Here is a 21,910-nt window from a genome sequence, read left to right as displayed (position 1 = left end):
CCGCTTAAAAACACTTGCAAAATGAGACTATGCGGTTCTTTCTGTGATGCTAAATATATTTATGGTTATGTTTGATATGAAGCGTGTCCATATGAGTTAGATAGTTACGTATGATGACTGCAAAAGAAAGTTCAGTCAAATTTCCATTTTTTTTTCTTCTGATTTCCATCTCAGAGATTCATTTTCTACCATTTCATTTTCACAGCAGACACTTCGACAAATTAAATGTTATCACAGAAATTGCTATATTATTACTAGATGGGTGTAGACAGGTTTTTTATGCTTTGAAATGAAAGCGTGTGATTTAAAACTAACAGCGTTTCACCACTGATGATGTTGTTTTTTTTTTTTTTTAAATGAGGCAGTTAGTGTTTGTTGCACGCCTGTCACCGTATGAAGGGACACTCAGCGATCTATAAATGGACCTTTCATGCCGCCGGTGACTTTGATGTGTAATAACTTGTTGCATATTACAGCCCCACTGATGGCATCAAAGTTATTTCCCTAAGCAGGGCTGGGGATGGATGAAAAGTTATTTCTCAGTGCAGATGGGAGGAATTTCTCCAAAATAAAAAAAAATAAAATGAAAAAAAAAACCTCCCACTGAAGCAGGTCAGATATAACACGAGGAGGGCGATAACTCATTCAACTCGTCACAGAGGCCTTGAGGAAATGGAAACGGAGGCTCTTCAACATCCATCATCTTCACGTCGGCTTCTGACACAGTGAAACCAGCAGGAGTCTATGGTCCTGCTAGCTCGTGTCATCAATTTCCCCCCGGCTGGAAAATTATACATCATCATAATCAGGACAGGCAGGCGAGGGAGACAGAAGCAATATTCTCAGACAGTGATGAAAATCCTGCCTCTTTCCCTCCCCATCATATTAAAGGGCATTGTGTTTTCTATTCCGTTTGTCTTGACAAGAAATAGCAGGAAAATGTTTTTGTTATGCAGAGGTTCAGACACTGGCTGAACGCCATGTCGGCAAATCAGTGACAATCTTTCTTCAAAAAGACAAAAGATGAAAAAGTTTTTTAAAAAGTTATTTGCTCAAAACTTAGCAGAAAAGTTTGGTAATGTGTTTCGGTTAAGGTTAAAAATTGCAAAGCCTCATGGGGAAGGAGCGGTTAGTCCGATTTAATACAACAGCTTCATCATTTATGATCACTGCTACTTCAAAAACTTGCAATCTTAGTTTGATAAACGCCGCGAGGACGACGGGGAAAAGTCAGGTCTGGAAACGATCGACAACTGTTGCATTGAAGTTCTTCAAAACACCAACTTTTTGAGATGTTTGCTTTCTAAAGTGTCCTTGGGTGTCTTGAAAGGTGCTTATAAATAAACTGGATTATTATTATTCCTTTTTAATTTTCTTCATTACTTGTGAATTTAATTCTACGTCTCTCTAAACCCCAAAGTAAAAACATTAAGAGTTGTAGCTGTAGCACTCGCTGCAAAAGAAAAAACAGTTTTAACGTGGTGGTCAATAGTCAGTTTTACTGCCCATTGTCCTGCAGACAACAAAGAAAACAAAAGACAAAATGACTGCCTGTCTAAGAGACTGACGGAGTAACTGAAGGACAATGTCAGCTCATTTTAGCTCGTCTTTTCCATCCTACATATCAGCACCATGGCCCTCTCCTCTCTTGATGAGGATTCAGGCGACTCTCGTTTTGCACATGCCAATAAAAGTTGATGATGTTGACTCAGAGTGAAGTCTCTCCTGATTGAAATGTCTTTGCCTCTCTCACTATAAAGCTATTAAACACTAACGACGTCCCAGCAGGTGATGAGTCTTCGGTGTCACAACTGGCGAATAATCAGATTTTGTCCTAATCACAGACGAAGAGAAGAGTTTTTATGATCTGAAATTATTTTACAGTGTATGTAAAGTGTATTTTATGTAAGCTTATGTGGTAGGTTATGGCGTATTATTGACTTATTTATATCACAAGTATTATGTATTATATTATCTTCCATATATTTTCTCTTAAAATCTGTGCATGCAATATTTTAAATGTCTGGGAAAGTCACCAGGAATTAATGAAGCCTCTCAGACAGATATGCAGATCTGTTGCCTTTGACTTAATACTTAAGCTTTTTGAAAATGATATAACTTCTGACTGGTGGAGCTGACACTGCAGTCTCTTAGAGGAGTGACACTGGAGTCTCGACTTGAAATTCACGAAAAAGCTAAACTTCAGGAACAGACAAGAAAAAAAAAAAAAAAGGAGCTGCATCTGTTTCTCGGCACACACGTCGGCGCTCTGGTCTCTTTCTGTACTTGTGTGAAAGTCAGAGCTTCACATCCGACTCCAAACTTGCCTCTGAAAGAAAGTCGCAGCGGACATAAAAAGAAAGCGGGGCGAGGCAGCGGATTACAGTCTCCACTGATTCGTACGACAGGTGCCTTTTTGACAAACACTCCACCTGAGAGGGATGTCACAACCTCACACAGGTTAATAAGCTTTTTGAAGACGTTCGCTTTTGAAAGTGGGCATCGACACACAGAGACGGCGTTTATCTCTCTGTGCTGTTACCCCTTGACATTTCTCGTAGGGCTGACAGCCCATTCCAGTGGAGATACAGCGGCTAGCCGTGTGCGTTAGCAAGGAACGACAGATTGGCTGAATGGCCAGTGGTAATTATCCAGAGCCGCTCTGAGGTGAACCGAGAGCGGTGTTAACATCCAGTTAATTAGCATGCTGCGAGAGCGTTCAGCGTTGTGGGGAATCCATTCAGCCGGGGCACAAATGCTCAGTGGCGTGGAGGCTAATAATCACCTCTTTGTGGTCTGAGGATGCATCTTCTCTCTGTGTCTTCTGAATGTAATTTCACATCGACTTTTTTTTTTGTTTTTTTGCTTCCAAATTTATTTTGGCATAAAAACAGTTTGAGGGAGACATGAGAGATTTGTTTTTATTTCAAAGTGGAAATAAAAACATTGTGCAGAGATTTTGACGTGTGCAATTATTAGGCTGGAATTAAAGAGTTACGGCTGCAGTCTTTCAACATATCTCTGCGTGTGTGTGTGTGTGTGTGTGCGCGCGTGCGTGTGCATGCGTCAAAAGAAGTAGAAGAGACAGAGTGTGTGAGTGTTTCTATTTTGTAGGGGGCAGCTAGAATACATCAGAGATAAACGAGAGAAGAACTGGAGCAAGGCTCATTACACTTCCTTCTTTGTGTGTGTGTGTGTGTGTGTGTGTGTGTGTGTGTGTGTGTGTGTGTGTGTGTGTGTGTGTGTGTGTGTCTGTATGTGTGTGTGTGGGTGTATAGTTAATTATCTAAGACAGGATTAATATGAGTCTGGAACAAATCCAGCAAAGTCATCACTGAATGAATATTTCTCTTCTTCTGCCTCACACACAAACACACAAACACACACACACACACACACAGACACACACACACACACACAGCTCTTTTAAAGGTTTTCAACAGCGAGTCGCTATCGCAAAGTGACGAGACGGGCCGGGGCTAGCAGGTTAGCATGCTAACTTCAGTAGAACAAATGACGTGATAGAGACAAGAGTTAACATTGGTGTTGCTTTTCCACCTCTGGAAACAGCTGTTGGTGAGTAAAGGAATGAAGTTTGATGAACTCACAACGTTTCCTTCTAGACTGGTAAGCAATCAGCTGTTAAGGCTAACGTTAGCTACGTAGCAATAGCATAACTTACAAATGGCTCCTTTGAAGGTGAAGAAGAAGACATGTGTTGAAGTGCTATCACAGGATTGCAGTAAGAGCTCTTAAGTGTTTCTCACAGAAGACTGACTTTACTCAGTACACAGTAGAAAATAGTTTTTATTTAGCCTTTGATGTGAAGGAGATTTTAAATACTCATGGCCAGTATAAATATTATCTAACTGCTCTTATATTAACAGGGTTACCACAATCTTGTATTGTTATTTAACCTCTTTATATTTTAAATTATTGTATTTCTAAACAGAGTTTGTCAGTTGTGATAGGAACATGTAAAATTTCCATTTTCTGTTGAACACTTTAGTGACCTCTCGTCCACGTTGGCTTAAACACTGAGGTGTTCAATATGAGGATGGCGCGGTATAATCGAAAGGCGCAAGAGCAGATACTAAACCGACACCAGGATGAGAGCTGTTTGTTTCAGCTGCTGTCCAAAGTCAATAATGAACTTTGAATCTCAATCAGTCCGTGTTTTTTCTTTTCAGTCGATGTTCCTTCGGTTCCCAACACAAGTTTTGAATCTAAATCTACAAAATCAGTGCAGCAGACGCAAAAGTACAGCACGACTATTTTACAAAGTAGTCAGTGGCGTGCCTTGCTGTCTGCTACAGTGGCTGTTTGGACACTAGAAGTTGGACATTTTATTTCATATTCTACACACTACATACTGTAGTGCCTTTGGCGTGTAGTCATGTACAACAGTGGGAAAAAATTGAATTAATAAAAGTCACGAGTCCCTAAAAGGTTCTTTTCATAAAACATAAAACTGAGTGCCAGTTATGTAAAAACCTCTGCCAAATTCATCATAGATGGTGGTGGGTGTGGGCCGACAAATCGTTTGCAAAACAGTACAATTTTGGTGAAAAGATATAATTATATATGTTTTGAAATGTTTTAAAAGGAAATGATCTTTAAAAACATTAAACATGTTTAAAAAAAACGCCTTTCATAGTATTTTTTTCCTCTCATATTGAGGTGATAAGTCAGTGAAAAAGGAAAAGAAAAGGGTGAACTGACGAGAGTGATTTCCCTCCATTAAACAAAATGCAGCTTTTTCTGATTTATTTTTTTATTTTTTGTAATTATAGTAATTGGTAAGGTTTTCATGTTAAATTGCTCTTTATGTCAAATCAAAGAAAGGCGTGAAGTGGCTTCATTGTGAGCATCACAGACCAGGTGTGACTATCAATCATGGTGCTGCCCTACCTGGGCTGGAGACGTGTTCCAGGTGACCCAGGCCTGTCTGTTTGGTGATGCGGTAGATGAGCTCGCCCGGCTCGCTGTCCTGGTCGCTGGCCGACAGCTGCAGCGTGGTGAGCTTCTTCATGGAGTTTTCATCCAGCACCAGGCCTTTGTTCACCACCACAGACGGAGGGAGTCGGTCCTCTGGAAAAAGAGAAGGAGGAGGTTGGTCACAGAGGGAGAGGAGAGGAAAAGGAGGAACATCATGAAAGGAAAGAAAGAGAGGCCCCTCCAAGCAAAGATTTATTAGTAAAACCCTGGTGGCCTTTCCTGAGTTTATGGAAACAATTCATCCGGAAGGAGATAAAAAATATTAGGAGTCAATTTCTTATTCTAGCGAAAAAAAGAAAAAGAGAAAAGAGAAAAGATGGACTGACGTAGTGGAGGAGAAAAAAGTTGAGACTGATTCAAAGAGGCAGTGGGGAAGGAGAGAAGATAAGAAGAGTAGAGGTGTACATTAGGAAGGGGAGAAATTGAGAAATGACACGAGTACAAACCTGGAAAAGATTAAGTTGGATGACGGCACAGGCGGGAGGAAGGCGTATCAGGAGGTGTGAAAGAGTGATATAGGACAAACGGATTAGGAAAGATTGAGAGAAGGCAGGGGAAGTAATCAGAGGGCAGTGTGGTAGGAAGAGATATGAACAGAGAACTTCACTGTTGTCACATCTCACAGAGCGGAAAAGAGAGAAAAAAGAGAGGAAGGAATAATACAGAACACGATGAAAAAATGGTGAGTTGGGAAAGATATGAGCAAGTCAGTGAGGGACAGACAATCCTTCAGTCTGAACCTCAGCTGTAGGAAGAGTCATCTTTTAAAATTTAAGCTGCAATTTTATACTGTATACATTTTCAAATAGAGACCCTGTCTGGAAGCGACCACATCATAATCAGGCTTGATCCAAATTTACAGTTACAGACCCGATCAGACGTGACAGCCGAGACGACACCAGCTCTGTCAGCAAGTGTCATTTGTTTTCTGCACCTCACAGTTCACACTCTGTCTCACCCACTGAAAACGCACTTTCCTCTCGTGATGATGATGATGATGATGATGATCATGATGATGCACTACATGAACGTAGCCAGTGGAGAGTTCGCTTGGCTCCACTGGGGTATCAGACATATCGGCAAAGCTCAGATCCAGGCGTGCCGCCAGAACTGGACTAGATTTAAAATAATTCGGACCCGTCCCTGTCCAGGTCTCGGTCGCCCACGTGAGGACGTTTAAGAGTATATAGTTTAAACAAGTATATTATTTTAATTGGCCATTCATTTATCTTAAATTCATTTTTAATGGACGCAATTAATTATTTACTTCATACAATATCAAAAGGGCTTTTTATATAGTGCAGTTTCCCAAAGTGGGAAAAAACTGATGTTAAGAGGGAAAAGTAATGAATGACAAAGCATTTCTCTCTGTTTAAATTATACTTATTGTATAATGTAAAACTTCCATGTGTAGTGTGATTATAGATCAGGTCTAGCTTCTATATTAATACTGTGAAAATATCAAAGCCTCAGTCCACAGAGAAATGCACACAGCCTGTATTCAGAAACTGAGCCTTAAAACCAGCCGTCAGGACTTCTGGAACTTTGTGATGTCACAACGAAGCAGTCACCACTCTCAGCCACGCCCCAAGCCCCGCCCATCTGGACCCACCTTCCAACACTTGCAGGAACTGGTTTCTCTGAGTGTTTAACTGAAATCTGCTATATTTTTATTAAATCACTCAAAAAACAGTCGGCCAATCAGAAGAGAGGCTCAGAGCCTCCTCTCTTCTGATTGGCTCACTGACCTGTTGTTACTAGAGCTCCAGAGAGAAGCCTGAGAGAGGAGATGTAAAACTACACTGAGATGGTTTTTGGTTCTTAAAACCACAAATATATCTTCTTATGGATCAACACTTCAAAATAAAACACAAGATAAGATTAACATATGGGACCTTTAAACTATTATTCCATTATAAAAACGGCCACTGTAACAGCAGCAGTGGAAAATATACCTACATTTTACTTCAACGGAACAAACGCACCTGTTGGTTTAACGCAAAAAGAGTGGACAGACGCTTCTGAGAGAAAAAATGTTTGGAGGGAAAATTAACCAGCTGTCAAAGTGGGTTGGACATAAATCTCACTTCAATAAATGAGGGTGAGAAATTACCTACAGTGGCTTGTACAGAAAGTGGCTCTACACAGTTCGTATTCAGGATGTGTCCGAGGCGCACCGGCACATCAGTAAGCATGCGGGAGAGAGGGATAGATCTGTAGTAATTGCTTTCTCTTCTCCACCAAACGAAAGAACCCTTCAGCCTTTATTTTAGCGCTGCAGGTAACAGGGGATGGAGGAAACCCTACCGAGCACACTGATGAAGAAGGACTGGTCGATCAGTTTGTTGCCCTCTGGATCAACCAGGTTGAACTTGAAAAACAGGCTGCCTCCCTTCTCTCCCTTCTCGTGGCTGTACTGCAGCAAGCCTGCAAAAACAGACACAAGCAGTCGGCGTTAACTCGACCCGTGAACAGCGTGGACAAAGACAGCTGGGAAAAATCTAAGCTGTTACACATCAATAAATTATTGTCATATTAAACTGCAGATATCAGCACAATTATTGCAACCAATAAGACCATTAACGCCTTCAGAGGGAGGAGGAGGAAGTTAAAAATCACTTCGGACACAAAACCTTTGAATGAAGACGCAACATCCTCAAGCAGCAAGTGGATTTATGGGAAATGTGTTTTTAAAGCACTAACAACAGCACTGGTTTGAGATGGAAGCTGGCATCCATAACTAACGTGGGTCTTGTGTATTTATAAAAACAATTACTGAGGTTATTGCAGTTCAATTAGTGATGTTTGTTGTTCTTTTTCAACACCTGCCTGTTATTGTCAGAAAAGATTCTATGCATGGAAAGAGATTCAAAGAACAAAACAAACACTTTTTCAAGGATAAAGCAAAAAAACCTCATCAGAGTTAGACAGAGTAAAAAGCAGGTAGTTGCCAAAACAGTGGTGACATCTGTATAAATAGAACAAAGACGAGCGTGGAGCGAAAAACATTTAGAAAACAAGCCGGCACCTTTGTTGACGTCCTCCTGCGTGAAGCTCTGAACGGGACCCTTGACAGAAACCTTCTCCACACGTTCGCTCCTGCTCAGCTGAAGTTTGCCGGCCGGCAGGTCTTTGGTCAGGACGTACCTGAGCTTCAGGCTGTCCGAGTCCATGTCTGTGCCCTTCAGGTTCTGCTCCGTGATCTTAGACGAAGACCCTGAAACAAATCGGAGAACTCGGAAGCCTTTATCTCAGATTATCCTCCCTGAAAAAGCAACTACTCGCAACCACAAATATACGCAATGTTCTTTTATTTGATATTTAAGCATCTTGTTGTTGTTGAGTTTCGATGGATCTTTCTTTAGAACATTTTCAAGGCCTCAATTCAAGACTCTCACCGGCAGGAAGCTGCAGGCCTCTGTTGACGGTCAGTCTGGGTCCTTCGCTCTTCCTGACGTCCATGGTGAACTCCAGGCGGCCAGTGTGCGTATGGATGCCATCCGTGAGGGTGAAGGCCATTTCGTCGGCGCCCCCGCTGACGATTTCAGGCGTGTAAACCAGCAGCTGGTCCAGGACGTCCTGGTAGGTGAAGGTGGAGCCCTGTGCGAGGACCCGGCCGTTCTCCAGGGGCTGAGAGTAGAACTGTCGTCTGCGGAGCTTCCCTGAGGGAAATAAGAGATTAACGGAGCTCTGATTTTTGAAGCTGCTGAAGGTGGGTGTATGTGTGCACAGGTTTAATAGTAGCTGAGTAAAGAAGCACCTTAAACTGCATCTGGTTAAATACTGTGATTATCTCACTCAAATGGAGGACGTTTGGTTTTTTCATGCAGGACATGAAAGACCAGAAAAGGTCTTTGTAGAAGTTAATGAGACTTTTTAGATTCCACTAAATTACACCGCTTTTGAATCAAAGTCCAGGTTTAAATGGGATTTCAGCCTAAATCCTGGAGCAGAATGAGAGGGGACACACACACACACACACACACACACACATTCTTTGCAGTATAATGTTTCCACAACCATTTGAAACAGATTCTGAGCCGATTGAAGAGTTTTAACGCCGTGAATCGATAAAACAAAACTAAACGGTTTATGTTGCCTGATATCTGCTGGTATTTATTGCCTTTATTAGACAGAGGCAGCAGGAGAGATAACAGGAAATAAGGTGAGAGAGAGAGATTGAATATCATGTCATGCAACGAGGGTCCCCAACCGGACACAAAGTCGCAGGTCATCACTGGCACTTTAACCCCTCGGCCTCCAAGTTACATCTCCTCTCTCAGGCTTCTCTCTGGAGCTCTAGTGACAACAGGTCGGTGAGCCAATCAGAAGAGAGGAGGCCCTGGTCCTGAGTGATCAAACACTAAGGGGAAAACAAATCCTGCAGGGTTGGATGGTGGGTCCAGGTGGGCGGGGCTTGGAGCATGAGCTGAGAGTGGTGACTGCTTTGTTGTGACATCACAAAGTCACAAAATGGTTCGTACTGTAGACTTTAATTTCTATCACTTATCTTTGATAGCCCGAGGTAACTTGTGTGTGTCTGTATGTGTGTGTGTGCGTGTGTGTGTGCTGGATTGTTGAAGCTTCCTGAAGTCTTTGTTATATTAGAGAGGGTCTCTCTGATAAATCTGTGCACATCTCTGTGTGTGTGTGTGTGTGTGTGTCAGGACAGTGGAGAGGCAGTCTGTTAAAAAGACGAGCTGCCTGGGACCCATCGTCCTGTATGAAATCACTCCTCTCCTGCTCTCTGTCCCATCAGCTGTACACGCCACTGGTTTTATGGCGGCGGTACACTCAGTTTCACCAGCTGCTTTATGGTGCTTTTACTCGGGGAGGGAGTGGAGGGAAGGGGGGGTTCTGTTATGAAGAACCTCCGAGAGCAGGTGTCTGGCAGGGTGGAGAACAAATTAGAGAGGGTGGCGGGGTTGAAAATAACACCCAGCAAACGCTAAATCAACATTTTTTGTTGGAATAATTCACGAGGGTCGTCTGCTGAACCGGATTTTTCAGCGCGGTCATCGAGGCCCTGCTTCTGATTTCATGTAACAACAGAGGTGTTTTGTGAGGTGAAATTCCTCGTCAACTTCACCACATTATAAAAGGTCCACAAAGCAGTCACCGCTCTCAGCCACGCCCCAAGCCCCGCCCACCTGGACCCACCATCCAACACTTGCAGGATTTGGTTTCTCTGAGTGTTTCACCTGAAATCTGCTGTATTTTTATTCCATCACTCAGAGGATCAGAGCCTCCTCTCTGCTGATTGGCTCACCACAAACATGTCTTCTTATGGATCAACACACAGGAAAAGTGTAAAACATGGCACCTTTAACAATCATGAAACATCAACTTCAAACAAGCACTTGCACCTAAAAAGTTTTGTCTCTCCTTTAACATTATTCCAAAATGACTTTTCATGTTCTTTGCTGAATTTCTCCCCCACGTCCTGATTCTGTAAACTTCTGTAAAATTGGCTAAGGTGACATATTGCTGGATCAGGAATATATTTTCATCCTGCGAAAATGATTTTTTTTTTCGTGAGGCAATTTCTTTTAGTCCACCAGGCCTTGGCAGGCAGGAGAGAAAACTCAATTTGAGACACACTGAGGTGACGCCAGGAAAACAGAGTGTTTGGAGGTCACTTGATCCGAGTGTGTGTCGCCGCGTCGCGTGCTGAGAGTGTGTGAGGAATGGCTGCAGTCGTCATGCGGCGCTGCAGCGGTGGGGCCGGTGTGTTTGTCTTGTTTTAAAGTGTTTGTGCGTTGGAAGTGAGAGTAATGTGTTTACAAGTGTGTGTGTGTGTGTGTGTGTGTGTGTGTTCATCTCTATCATGTTCAGAACTATTTACTATCAAAATGCTGGACACTCCTCAGAATAACTCTACTGTTTATTAGATTGTGTGTATGTGTAAATATGTGTATGTATGTAGGTGTTTGTGTGTGTGTGTGTGTGTATGCTAATCTACAGGCTGCCCATGTATTTACATAATGTTTATGCTGCTTCTGTATGCATGTAAATATACATGAGAATCTGCTTTTAAAGCACCTCTGTATCATCTGACAGCTCCGTTATATTTCAAATTATGATGTCACACAAACAAATGGGAAAAAAGGACATTTCCTTGTTCATCTCTCAGTGTTTTGAAACCAACAGTGTCTTTATTTTTACACACTATTCTATCTATGGCACCTCTTTAAAAACGGTAATGAAAAGTTTCCTACACTCTACAATAAATCCTTCTTATATTTAGACTGTTTTGATTAAACTTATTGGTCTTTTTAGTGATGTCACGTTATATTGTATTGTGGGGAAAGGTTTGTCCACCCCCTTCATATCAATGAGGATAGACTATAGCTGTGTCCCCAGTTCAGGGGCCGTATCCTTCGGAAGCTGCACTTGAAGACAGATTGCACACAAGGCTGTCCCCCTTTCGAAGGCTCCTCAAGATGCGGCTGTCATGGCAACGAAGGCTCCAATGGGTGGATCATTCGTGGCCCAAACTATCCCAAGATTCATTGTGCACCGGTCGTGAAAATAATATACCAGCAAACAAGGAGGATTACATTTTTAAATGTAAGTGTAAGTGTGTGTGTGTGTGTGTGTGTGTGTGCTGTTATCAGTGCTCACCATAGGAAGGGATCCTGATGATGGTTATGAGGATCTCGTTCTCTGGTGTGTCCTGGTCGTGGACGCTGAGAGACGAGTTGGTGATGACCACTCCGGAGTTTTCCTCCACATGGATGCTGCTGACCGACACCACGGGCCGGCGGTCCTCTTTGCTCTGCTGCAGGAGGAAAATCGAAAACGCTTTCTAAGATACTGACATGCTTAGAGACTCCTGCAGTCACATGGATGTTTTGCATTAAAAAAAAAAAAACATACATTATTGTTTGCATTTCTTTTCACTGAGAGATTAGAGCAAAAGAGAGAGATTCGACCTTCTCCACATAAACAAACACGCCCATACTGTACCGTATGCATACAGCTCACGTGCAAACGCACACACTTAACAGCTCAGCGACAGCCTCATCAATTCAACTCAAGACTTAAAACAGGCCCGTGTGATGGATTGAGATGCTGAGTTTGTTTAGGTTGGAGATAAAATAAAAAGGACAGGGACAGCCTGAGGACAGAGCTGTTTTTATTTCTCTTAGATGAAGTTGAGCACAAATCAAGCTCGGTGGGTTAAAAACAAGAGCTGCTGTGTGTGACTGTCCATCTTCACATTACTGATGGAGCAGGCGGCTGTAATGTCTCGCTTCATCTCTTTCCATCTGAACTTAAGACAGCTCAAACTTTCACTGATGTCACAGAGCAGCTGTAAAAAGTCACTGTGTTAACCTGGATGTCGATTTCCACGTTGAAAGCCTCCGTCTGACTGTGTCCGTCGCTGATGTAGAAGCTGAAGACGTCCCGCTCCGCCTGAGCTTCGTGCTGGCCGTCCTGGACGTAGAAGATGTGGTCGGATGTCAAGTCCTCCACGGAAAAGGGCGCATCGGGTGTGACGACCCGCGAGCCGCCAACCGAGCCTCCTGGAGGACAGGAGGACAGGTGTTAGAAATCATTACCAGAAGCTGCTGTTGCGGAAGTTGATCTTGTTTAATCCTGTATTGCTTTCAGATTCAAACTGCATAAGTTTGCATGGCTTCTGTCACTGTTACTTTGCTACTTTTACGATGAAATTCCCCGTGTACACTGCAATATTTACGATACTGTAACACAGAAGATGTGTGCCTCTCCGGTGACCAGTTACCAGGCCATCGCTTATGACATGTGACAGATGGAACGGCAGCAAAACTCGTCTTTCTGTCCCTAACCAGCCTTTTTATGTCACTTTAGTCAGAACTGCCTGGCAGTTTGGGGCGTAGGATAGATGGACCGAGAGACTTTTACAGTTCCCTACATTTCTCCACTCGGGCCGTTAAAGACACTCGTGACATCGGAGGAGAGTGTGGCCATGAATGTACAAAACCATCCCCGAAATCTCTGAAGTCTGAGACAAAGTGTGAGCATCACTGTCACAGAAGATGGATGGCTCCACAGCGAGTTGAGTCAGGGCTCTGCAGGGAATAGCTGTTGTGTACATTCCTGTGTGTGTGTGTGTGTGTGTGTTTCAGTCACAATGGTAAATCACATCACATCTCCATCGTCTGACTGTTATAAGGTGAGAGAAGGGAGTCTCTTATCTGAGCAGGAACCCTTGCAGAATCGTGATCAGGATGGGAAATCACCTGCAGCCACCAGAGAAACGCATTTTGGCAGCATCCTTTTTTTTTCTTTTTTTTGTTCTGTTCTTAAAGGTGGTATCTGCTGATTTCAGAGCCACTACAGAGATGTAACGCCTCTGAAATCTCTGTCTATCTCCGCCTGAACAACACTAATGAAGGTATGTGACAGTGTATATGGGTAAACAACAGGAAATTAGTTGTTCTGAGACACGAGTTCAACAGATAGGGAGCAGGCTGAAATATTAATCCAAGCCACTCTGGCAGTTCATGGTGAAAGATAATAACTTCATCTCACACCTCCACATATCTCCGAGACTTTCAACTTTAGGTTTACAGTTGCTTTAAAGGAACATACAACTGGGAAGCTTTGTATTAAAGATATTTAAAACCTATGGATGCTCAGTAATTATCTCATCCTTGAAGAGGAAAGTAATTTTGGAAGCTAACAGACTGTAACCAATTAAGTATAGTCAAGTCTGTATGAATGTAAGCAGCAATTAGGAGACTGTATATAAACGAATGAGTGACAGATCATTTATTAAGAACTTTAAAGCACCACTAGCTGTTCTTCAGGCTGTTTTCTTACTTGACAGTACTGAAGGCCTGTATGGAACAAACAGCTGACACATACTGCTGTTTCTCATCCAAAATATGAACAGAAGGGTTGAGGGTCTTATATGTTGTATAGTTCATACAACCTCCTGAAGCAAACGTGTAATTTAAAGCTATACAGGTAAATGTAATGCCTTGAATCTGTTGGTACCAAAATGTCTCACTGTGGACTAAAGTTATAAACATCTGGATGGACCGACTGACCGACACCGCTAACACCTCTGTCTGTTATTTTATTATGCAAATATGCACCATTATGTGCCAATGCTTCTGCAGAAGCTATAAAAATTAAAATGCATAATGTTGGAGAGCGTCTTTACTGCGTCCCTGCATGCGTCTCTGCCTCTGTGCTTGTCATACAAATGTAAATGCATACTGCTCTGGTAGAAGCCAGTTTGCATATAAATACTGTCTATGTGTGTGTGGGTGTGTATGTTATTCAGTATACCGTGCGTACACTTGAATAACTTTAATGCAATCATGCAAATGCACGGCACTGACATGTGGGTGACTACCTCCTGTGTTTAGATCAACACAAAGCCCGCGCGTGTTGGTTTTGTTGAGGGGAAACAGGCGACGCGCACCGACTGTGACACCGGCTGACCTCCCATGTGCCCCGGCGACAGCGGCAATTCTATCAGCTCACACCCGACTCTGCTGAATACCAACGACTGTCCCTCTGCTGCAGCGGCAAGGACAGTCGGCGGGGACGCGGGGAGACAAGAGAGAGGTGCCAGCTGCTTATCTACAGCTGCAGACGTTATGCACATCTGCCTCCATGCGTTTATCCTTCATTACATCTGCAGATAAATCTTTCTTGCAATTAATATGGTAGAAGATAATTAGCATTACTATGGCTTCACTTCTTTCTTTTTTTTTTTTTTTTTAAAGAAAGGTGATACTTTACATTTCAGCTCAGTATAATGATTTTCTGCTGTTTGGTTTTCAAACGTTAAAGGGGCTATTTGTACGTTTTTTCTCTGCCGACGAATGTGTTTTCTCACCGTGAGCAGGCGGTGGTTGTTTGTCTTTATATTACTAGAGGCTACAATACGTCCGGTTAGCGTGCTAACTTCAGTAGAGAGAGTTAACACTGGTGTTGCTTTCCACCTCTGGAAACATTTCTTCTAGACTGGTAAGTAAACAGCTGTTAATGCTAGCGCTGGCTATGTAGCATTACCAAAACTTACAAATACCTCCCATAAAGCTAAAAATGTTGCTAACAAACAAGCTAACAAACCTACAAACAGCAAATTTGAATTTGTTTGCGTATCAAAGTTTATTCTTGACCTTGGAAATTGCCATAATAGCATAAGCATAACTTAACACTGAATGCTGATGGTGTGTGTTTGGGTTTTAATGCTTTTTTTTAAATGTTTAATTGAAGGGTGATGTATTCAAGCTGTAACAAAGTTAAGTTGCTATTTAACTCTATGTCCAATCTCTAATTTCACCAACTCCATTAGAACCGAGCAAAACTCGCTTGTAATGGAGTCGTTCTGGTTGTGATCTGGGTGGGGAACTTCGACTAAGAGAGCAATGAAGACCAAGAGATGCGGGCGAAAGCTTGGGAGAGTGAGCCATGTTGCAACGGCAGCCTTGTAAACCTGACTTCTGTTCTTTTATTATCATTATTATAATTATTATTCTGTTCACACCTCAGAAATATGGAGGTGAACAGTGCAGTTTTGTATTGCGCGTGGCTCATAACATGGACTGTTTGTTTATACTGTTTGACCTCATTAAACGACAAATGTTTTATTTCACTGTGTGTATTTTGTGCTCTCTTTGCCATCTGCGTCTAAATCCAAGTCTTTTATTTGATTTTTGAATTCGAACCTGCTCTCGCAATGACACAATTTCCCCCCGGTGGTGATCGGTTCCTTTTCAACTCGTCTCACCTTTTCTTTTTTTCTTTTTTTTTTTCTTTTTCTTTTTTCTCATTTTTCCAAACGCTTCCTCTCGGGGACAGAAGAAAAGTACAGCAGCGGTTGAGCAAGCATGCCATCAAAATTGGGACATCAACAATTGCTCCATCTGTAGCCGGCTATCTGGCAGTGCTAATCCACAACATAATCACGCTGTGACAGATGGCACCAGCACTGTGGGGAATTCAACCGGCAACGTGTGTGTGTGTGTGTGTGTGTGTGTGTGCATGAGTGTGACATAAATAGAAATGTGAAAATGATTCTAAGTGACGGAGGTGTGGCAATGTAAATGAATAAACATCATATTTGTTTTCATACATGTGCGCGTTTGTTTTTGTTTTTTTTTACCCTAAATGAGCAGAATCACTTCACTTTTCTGCAGCAGTGTTCGAACTCCACAGATCTGAAACTCATCTCCAGGTAACGCAGGTAGTTCTCACCTCTGTTGGTGTTTTCAATGAATCCGTATTTAGGAGGACTGACGAGCCAGACCAGCAGGTCCTTCCTGGGTGTGTCCAAGTCTGACACTATGATGTGATTGGTCGACAGCTGCACACGCCCGCCTTCCTGGACCTTGATGGTGAAGAAAATAACAAAAAAATTAAAACATGTGGAGGATTTAATTAGCAAGTCACAGCTCTCTTTTTAATCAGGTGGTTACTATATGTTATTTTCATATTGTACATTCCTAATGTAACTGTAAAGCTTCTGAAAACCACTACACCTCTCTAACCCTCTGTCTGTTTGTTGTCCCACATGAGCATCTCTCTCTCTTTTCACTCTCTGTGCTGGACCGCCGTCCGTCCCTGGACGCATCTGCCTCCCCTGGCTGTCGGCGCCTCACTACCAGATGTTTTAGATCTGGTTCTACGTCCTCCAGGACTCCCAGTCTCTTCCTTGTCCTTGTCTGTTGGCCTCCTTTCACTCTCTCTTTCTCTCAGACATGCGAATGGTGTTTCTGGGTTTGCCTCCTGCGCGGTGCGTAGTCTGTCCTCTTCGCGGGTCTTCATGGCTGGACGAGGTCGTGTAGCTCGGGTACCGTCTGTTCGGCGGCACCTGGAAGTTTCCTCGTCGTTTTTTTTTTTTTTGGAGAAGTTTTCATTGTCCGATCCGAGGGTCCAAGGACAGATTGTAAATCCCCTTGAGGTGTAATTTGTGATTTGTGATACTGGGCTACATCAATAAATCAGACCTGATGTATGAATCTGACTCTACTGTTTGTTTATTTGTTGTCAAACGACCTTCAGGATATTCCACTGACCTCGAGCTGAGCTGGCGAGAGATTTGGTGAACAGATCAAAACTGACAACACAACTTACACGACTGTATTTTTCTTTTTTTTTTCATCCAGTATTTACAGGAAATCCTGAAATTACAGACTTTTTCTTCCAAATCCTAAGAGGAAGTTTTAAGGACCAATAAAGCTGGTAAATTACAGAGTGCCACGAGGTTCGTACTCTTAGAGCTGCTTCTACATTTATTATGTTCTTTTTAATTTCCCAAAACAAATCAAACTGTTATCAGGTGTAACCGCTGGAGAAATCCCACTTCCTACTGTACTTTGAGAAAAAGAACGTGCCCCCCCCTCCCTCCCTTCACTTAAGGCCTCCTGGCTAACTGCAGGAGATTTCAAACACAGACCTTAGAGATTTGTCTTCGTGTGTTTCAGGAGCGGCGGTTCTGCGGTGCTAAAACAAGGACTCCCTGACGGATGCTCCACAGAGAATACCAGCGTAACCTTCATTAGTTCTGACAACACGGTTCTCCCCTCCTCCGCCAGGTATTCGCAGCGGCTGCAGTTTCAGGCTTCTCTCTGAAAGTGTTGTGTTGTCTGTCTGTCTGTTTCTCCACTTCATTACGTTGTTCACCATTTGAATGCAACGGTGGAGAAAAACAAAGACACGAGCTGTCGTTTACTGAAGTGAGGAAAACATCCAGTGGATGTTTTGATGAGCAAGGAGTGAGAGGAAATCCCCCGACAGGGCAGAGGGAAGGAACCGGTTAACTGTTTACTGATGAGGTTGCTCGGACACTGACTCAGGGACAAGATGTGACGGCGTGTGATGTTTCTTTCTGCTTCGTTTCAGTCTCTCATGAGCAGCGAGTGATTTTTTTACGTATCAGGATTATTTTTTAGAACTGGGCCTGCGTGTGTTTGAAGGTTAATGTACAATTTAACATCACAGAATATTTTAAATGTGTAAATTATTATTAAGTCTTTTGTTTAAACAGGTAGTGTCATTGAGATCGGGACCTCTAATACTACTATAAATCATGGGAATTAAAAACAGACATTTCCATATTCACATCTTAGGAAAGCATGTGAAGCATGTGACTGTAAATGAGATTGTGAAATAAGAGAATGTTACTTGGTATTTTTTGGAGCTTATTCCATTTGTATGCAGCACAGTTTTTGAAATCCAGTTTTGTGAAGAAGAGTTACAGCTAAAATGAAGTTGTCCCAAGACCTTCATTCATTATCCATACCGCTTATCCTCAAGGGCGGGAGCCAACCCAAACTTAAATTGGACGAGGCCCCCCTCCCCCCCAGTAGAAAAGCGTCACCTGCGATGTGATCCACGGAGTCAAGAGGCTCCAGCGTAAATATATACTCGAGATCACCACACTCAAGAGCAGGCAGGACTCTAGATTTCACAATGGCCCCTCCGCCTGCAGAATATGTGTGTAGTAAGTGTGTGACTACCTTGATGCCGCTGCGGACAGTCACCGCCGGCGGCTGTCTGGGCGCGGAGGTGATGGTGATGGTGCACATCTGATTGTCGAGGCGGTTGTTGTCTCCGTCGTAGACAACAAAGTGGAAGATGTCTGTAACCGGCTGACTGCCCGTCTCCAGGGAAGTGATGTACCTGCAGACGGAGATGTGGGTTAGATTTATTCTCGGAACTTTTCTAGTGTACGGTACCTAACTAATTTGTCTGATACAACAATTCTCTTTTGATGAATAAATAAATATCTGTTTATGTGTCTCCTCTTGGATTAATAGAAGACTTAGGAGAGCTCTGCTTCAGCCCTCCCACAGCGATACAGAGCTGGTAATCTCTGCAAAGCACTAATAAAATTGAAATCCATACCAGTATAATCTTCTCTAATCCCATTTAATTCTCATAAAACAATTCCCGGCTCTTATTTGTGCGAGCCGGTGCTGCAGAGACGAAACTGATACAGGCGATTTGCAGATTGCCCCCGGAGATCGTCCTGCGCTGAAGCTAATCAGGGCCTGCATCATGGAAATGAAGCAGTTAGCATGTGAATATTTATATTTCATTTTAGCTGCCTCTCACAGGGGGGGGCTTCACTACCTCTTGAAGGTATTATCAGAGTGACGCTAATTGGGCTTGCTTATGCCAACAGGCTGAGTCACTGAACGTAATCGGGGGGGGGCTACTGAATTATTTCCTGCTAATTACTTTGTTTTCTTGCTGGGATTTCGGTGGCGTTAATGTCTGCCGAGCGCTCATCTTGCGAGAAGAAATATTAGTTTGAAGCTATCACCGCTTCCTCTTCTGCTCGTGATGCCGAGGGGAAGACGATCCCAACCGACTCGAACTGCAATCAGAGAAATTGATCACGACTACGGCTGTAGCGTGAAGAGCCCTCCATGCCCCTGTTTATCTGGCACAGGGTGGAATCAACACCAAGCTTTTCCTTTAAAAACAAAAAACAGCCGCTTTATTAAAAGCTCACGGATCCTGTCGGGCAGCTCCGCTAACCAAGAACATATTGCTCTTATCCTGCAACAATCTCTTGACTTCAGCGTAAGTGGTTTTCATGTTTTAATTTCCGTTGAAGGGTTCTGCACTCCTCTATGGATTCATAATATTACACACTGGATCAACGATAAATAAAGCCCCTTATTTTATTTTATTTTTAAACATTTTCCTACTTCTAGTTCTTAAAAAGGTTGTCACCATGAGGGAGCTGTTAGCAGAACCCTTTGAACATTTCTTTTATTTTTTTTATTGTAGAACTAAAAAAGGTGCTAATTCCCTCTCTTCTCTCCCATGGACCCTCCTGAACTTTTATTGCTTTACATAACGACGGCTTCTGGAAACGGCTGAGGGTTTTTGAAAGTCATTTTTGGTTAGTAGCTGCAGGTTTTATGCTGATGTTCTGTTTTTATAAGCCTCTGAAGAAGCATTTAAACCATCACGGGAAACTAAAACCCTGAGCTGGAGCCAAGGGTTATTCTTCTGGGCAATTACTGCAAGTTTGAGACTCTCCTACCTGGAAGCTGAGAATACCTCACATCACAGTGGACTGTGTGTGTGTGTTTTTTTTTGGGGGGTTGGCCATTTGAAATACAATAAAAAAGGATTTTGATGTGAAGAACTCTTCGGGTCCCTCCTACCTGATCCTGTGCTTGTTGATGTCCTCCATGGTGAAGGAGGAGTACTCCCTCAGCTCCTGGTGCTCCTGCTGGGACTGGCTCCTGGTCAGGATGCCGTACATCGGCACCGACACCAACTGGATCCGGATCTGGTCGTCAGGGGAGGGGTCGTCCTACGATCGACAAAAACACAGAACGGTTCACGCCGCATCCAGATCTTCTTCTCCTCCTCTTATACTACCAAACAGTCTCACCCCACTTTTCAAATATGATGACATCACGACGGGGCGAAAGATTCTCTCTTCTCTTGTTTCGCACATGGCAATTAAAGTTTATTCATTGAAGCCTCTCCTTGAATTCCTACTAATATCCAGTATTAATTTTGACCATAAATATACAAATCCTCACAATACACACACAACGTGATGCATTCGAAAACACACGTACCACTTATCACAAAGCTTTTTAACCCGGAACACGTGTGGTGTCACTCACGGTGTAAGCCAGGTGCGAGCGTCTGATCACGGTGCTGCTCTTCTCGCCCACTTCCAGCGACAGCGCGGCCGCCGGGTCACGCTGCGGCCCGTCGCCCCCGGCTCCCAGCACCGACACCTGCACCACTGTGGTCGCCATGGAGATGCCGTCGCTAACCGAGAAGGTGATGGCATCGTCCCGGGCGGAGAGGCCGGCGTGTCGGTACAGCAGGACGTTGCGGGTGATGTCGCTGAAGGTGAAGATGTCACCTGAAGAGACGGAGGAGTCGGTTTTCGTCTATTGATGAGATTATTCGCACGTTTCCATGTGTTCACTCATCTGTGTAACTGCTGATCGTGTTCATCAATCTGCAGGTTTCATCTCTTCTTAAACTGCTTGCTCTCATTTTCTGTCCTTTGCAATTCAACTCAATCTAAGAATATAACAGCCAGCAATAAAACTAATATGAGCTTTAACAGCCACATGCATGCATGTCCTCTTGAAACCTATTAGCTTAACGCTATTTTCAAGTGCCTTTTGATTTGAATCATTTGCAGCTTTATAGATTAGAATGTAAAAATGAAATTCACATCTACAGTGGACCTCTGCTTCATGAGCTATAAAAGGGTGACGGCATAAATGCAGTGATAGAACACAACAGTGTGTGGGTAGGGGCTCCATATACCGTGCATGTAGTACAGTGTGTAGAGCATAGATGGTCAATCAAGTGAAGTGAAGTTTTCATTGGTGGAGAAATGGCAAGAGCAAAATTGAATCTATGTCTAAAGTTTGAACACAGTTTCATGAAAGTGTGGAAGTGGAGCAGGGTGTAAAAATATTTTTGCAGCATATGAAACTTATTAAATTTTAAGTCCAAAACAAACAGAATCAAAAACAATTGTCATCCTCCAGTGTTCAGAATCTCTCAAAAGACCTAAGCTCTTTCTGAGCTCTCAAAGGTCCCACACTGTGTAAAGGTCTGTGTCCATGTGTAGTGTGATTATAGATCAGGTCTAGCTTCTATATTAATACTGTGAAAGTATCAAAGCCTCAGTCCACAGAGAAATGCACACAGCCTGTATTCAGAAACTGAGCCTTAAAACCAGCCGTCAGGACTTCTGGAACTTTGTGATGTCACAACAAAGCAGTCACCAAGTTACGTGTGTGTGAGTGTGTGTGAGTGTGTGTGTGTGTGTGTGTGAGTGTATCTTCTCACCGCTGGTCATGCTGGTGTGTGTGTGAGTGTGTGTGTGTGTGTGAGTGTATCTTCTCACCGCTGGTCATGCTGGTGTGTGTGTGAGTGTCTGTCTGTGTGAGTTCTCCGT

General features: G+C 43.1%; 1 protein-coding gene across 1 annotated transcript in view; it reads right to left on the bottom strand.

Annotated features, from left to right (window-relative positions):
* fras1 (Fraser extracellular matrix complex subunit 1) overlaps window positions 1–21,910 on the bottom strand; it is a 228,899-nt gene that overhangs the window by 19,044 nt on the left and 187,945 nt on the right. Inside the window, exons 37-46 of the mRNA XM_022753768.1 lie at window positions 20,607–20,854; window positions 20,133–20,284; window positions 18,468–18,630; window positions 16,204–16,336; window positions 12,337–12,524; window positions 11,623–11,779; window positions 8,397–8,660; window positions 8,027–8,215; window positions 7,306–7,425; window positions 4,912–5,091 (exon numbers count right to left, since the gene is read on the bottom strand). Of these exons, the coding sequence (XP_022609489.1) occupies window positions 4,912–5,091; window positions 7,306–7,425; window positions 8,027–8,215; window positions 8,397–8,660; window positions 11,623–11,779; window positions 12,337–12,524; window positions 16,204–16,336; window positions 18,468–18,630; window positions 20,133–20,284; window positions 20,607–20,854 (1,794 nt within the window). The remainder of the gene's footprint in view (window positions 1–4,911; window positions 5,092–7,305; window positions 7,426–8,026; window positions 8,216–8,396; window positions 8,661–11,622; window positions 11,780–12,336; window positions 12,525–16,203; window positions 16,337–18,467; window positions 18,631–20,132; window positions 20,285–20,606; window positions 20,855–21,910) is intronic.

This window comes from Seriola dumerili, unplaced genomic scaffold (assembly GCF_002260705.1).
Source record: "Seriola dumerili isolate Sdu_G_001 unplaced genomic scaffold, Sdu_1.0 BDQW01000193.1, whole genome shotgun sequence".
Lineage (NCBI taxonomy): Eukaryota > Metazoa > Chordata > Actinopteri > Carangiformes > Carangidae > Seriola > Seriola dumerili.
This window is presented reverse-complemented; position numbering and strand designations above follow the sequence as displayed.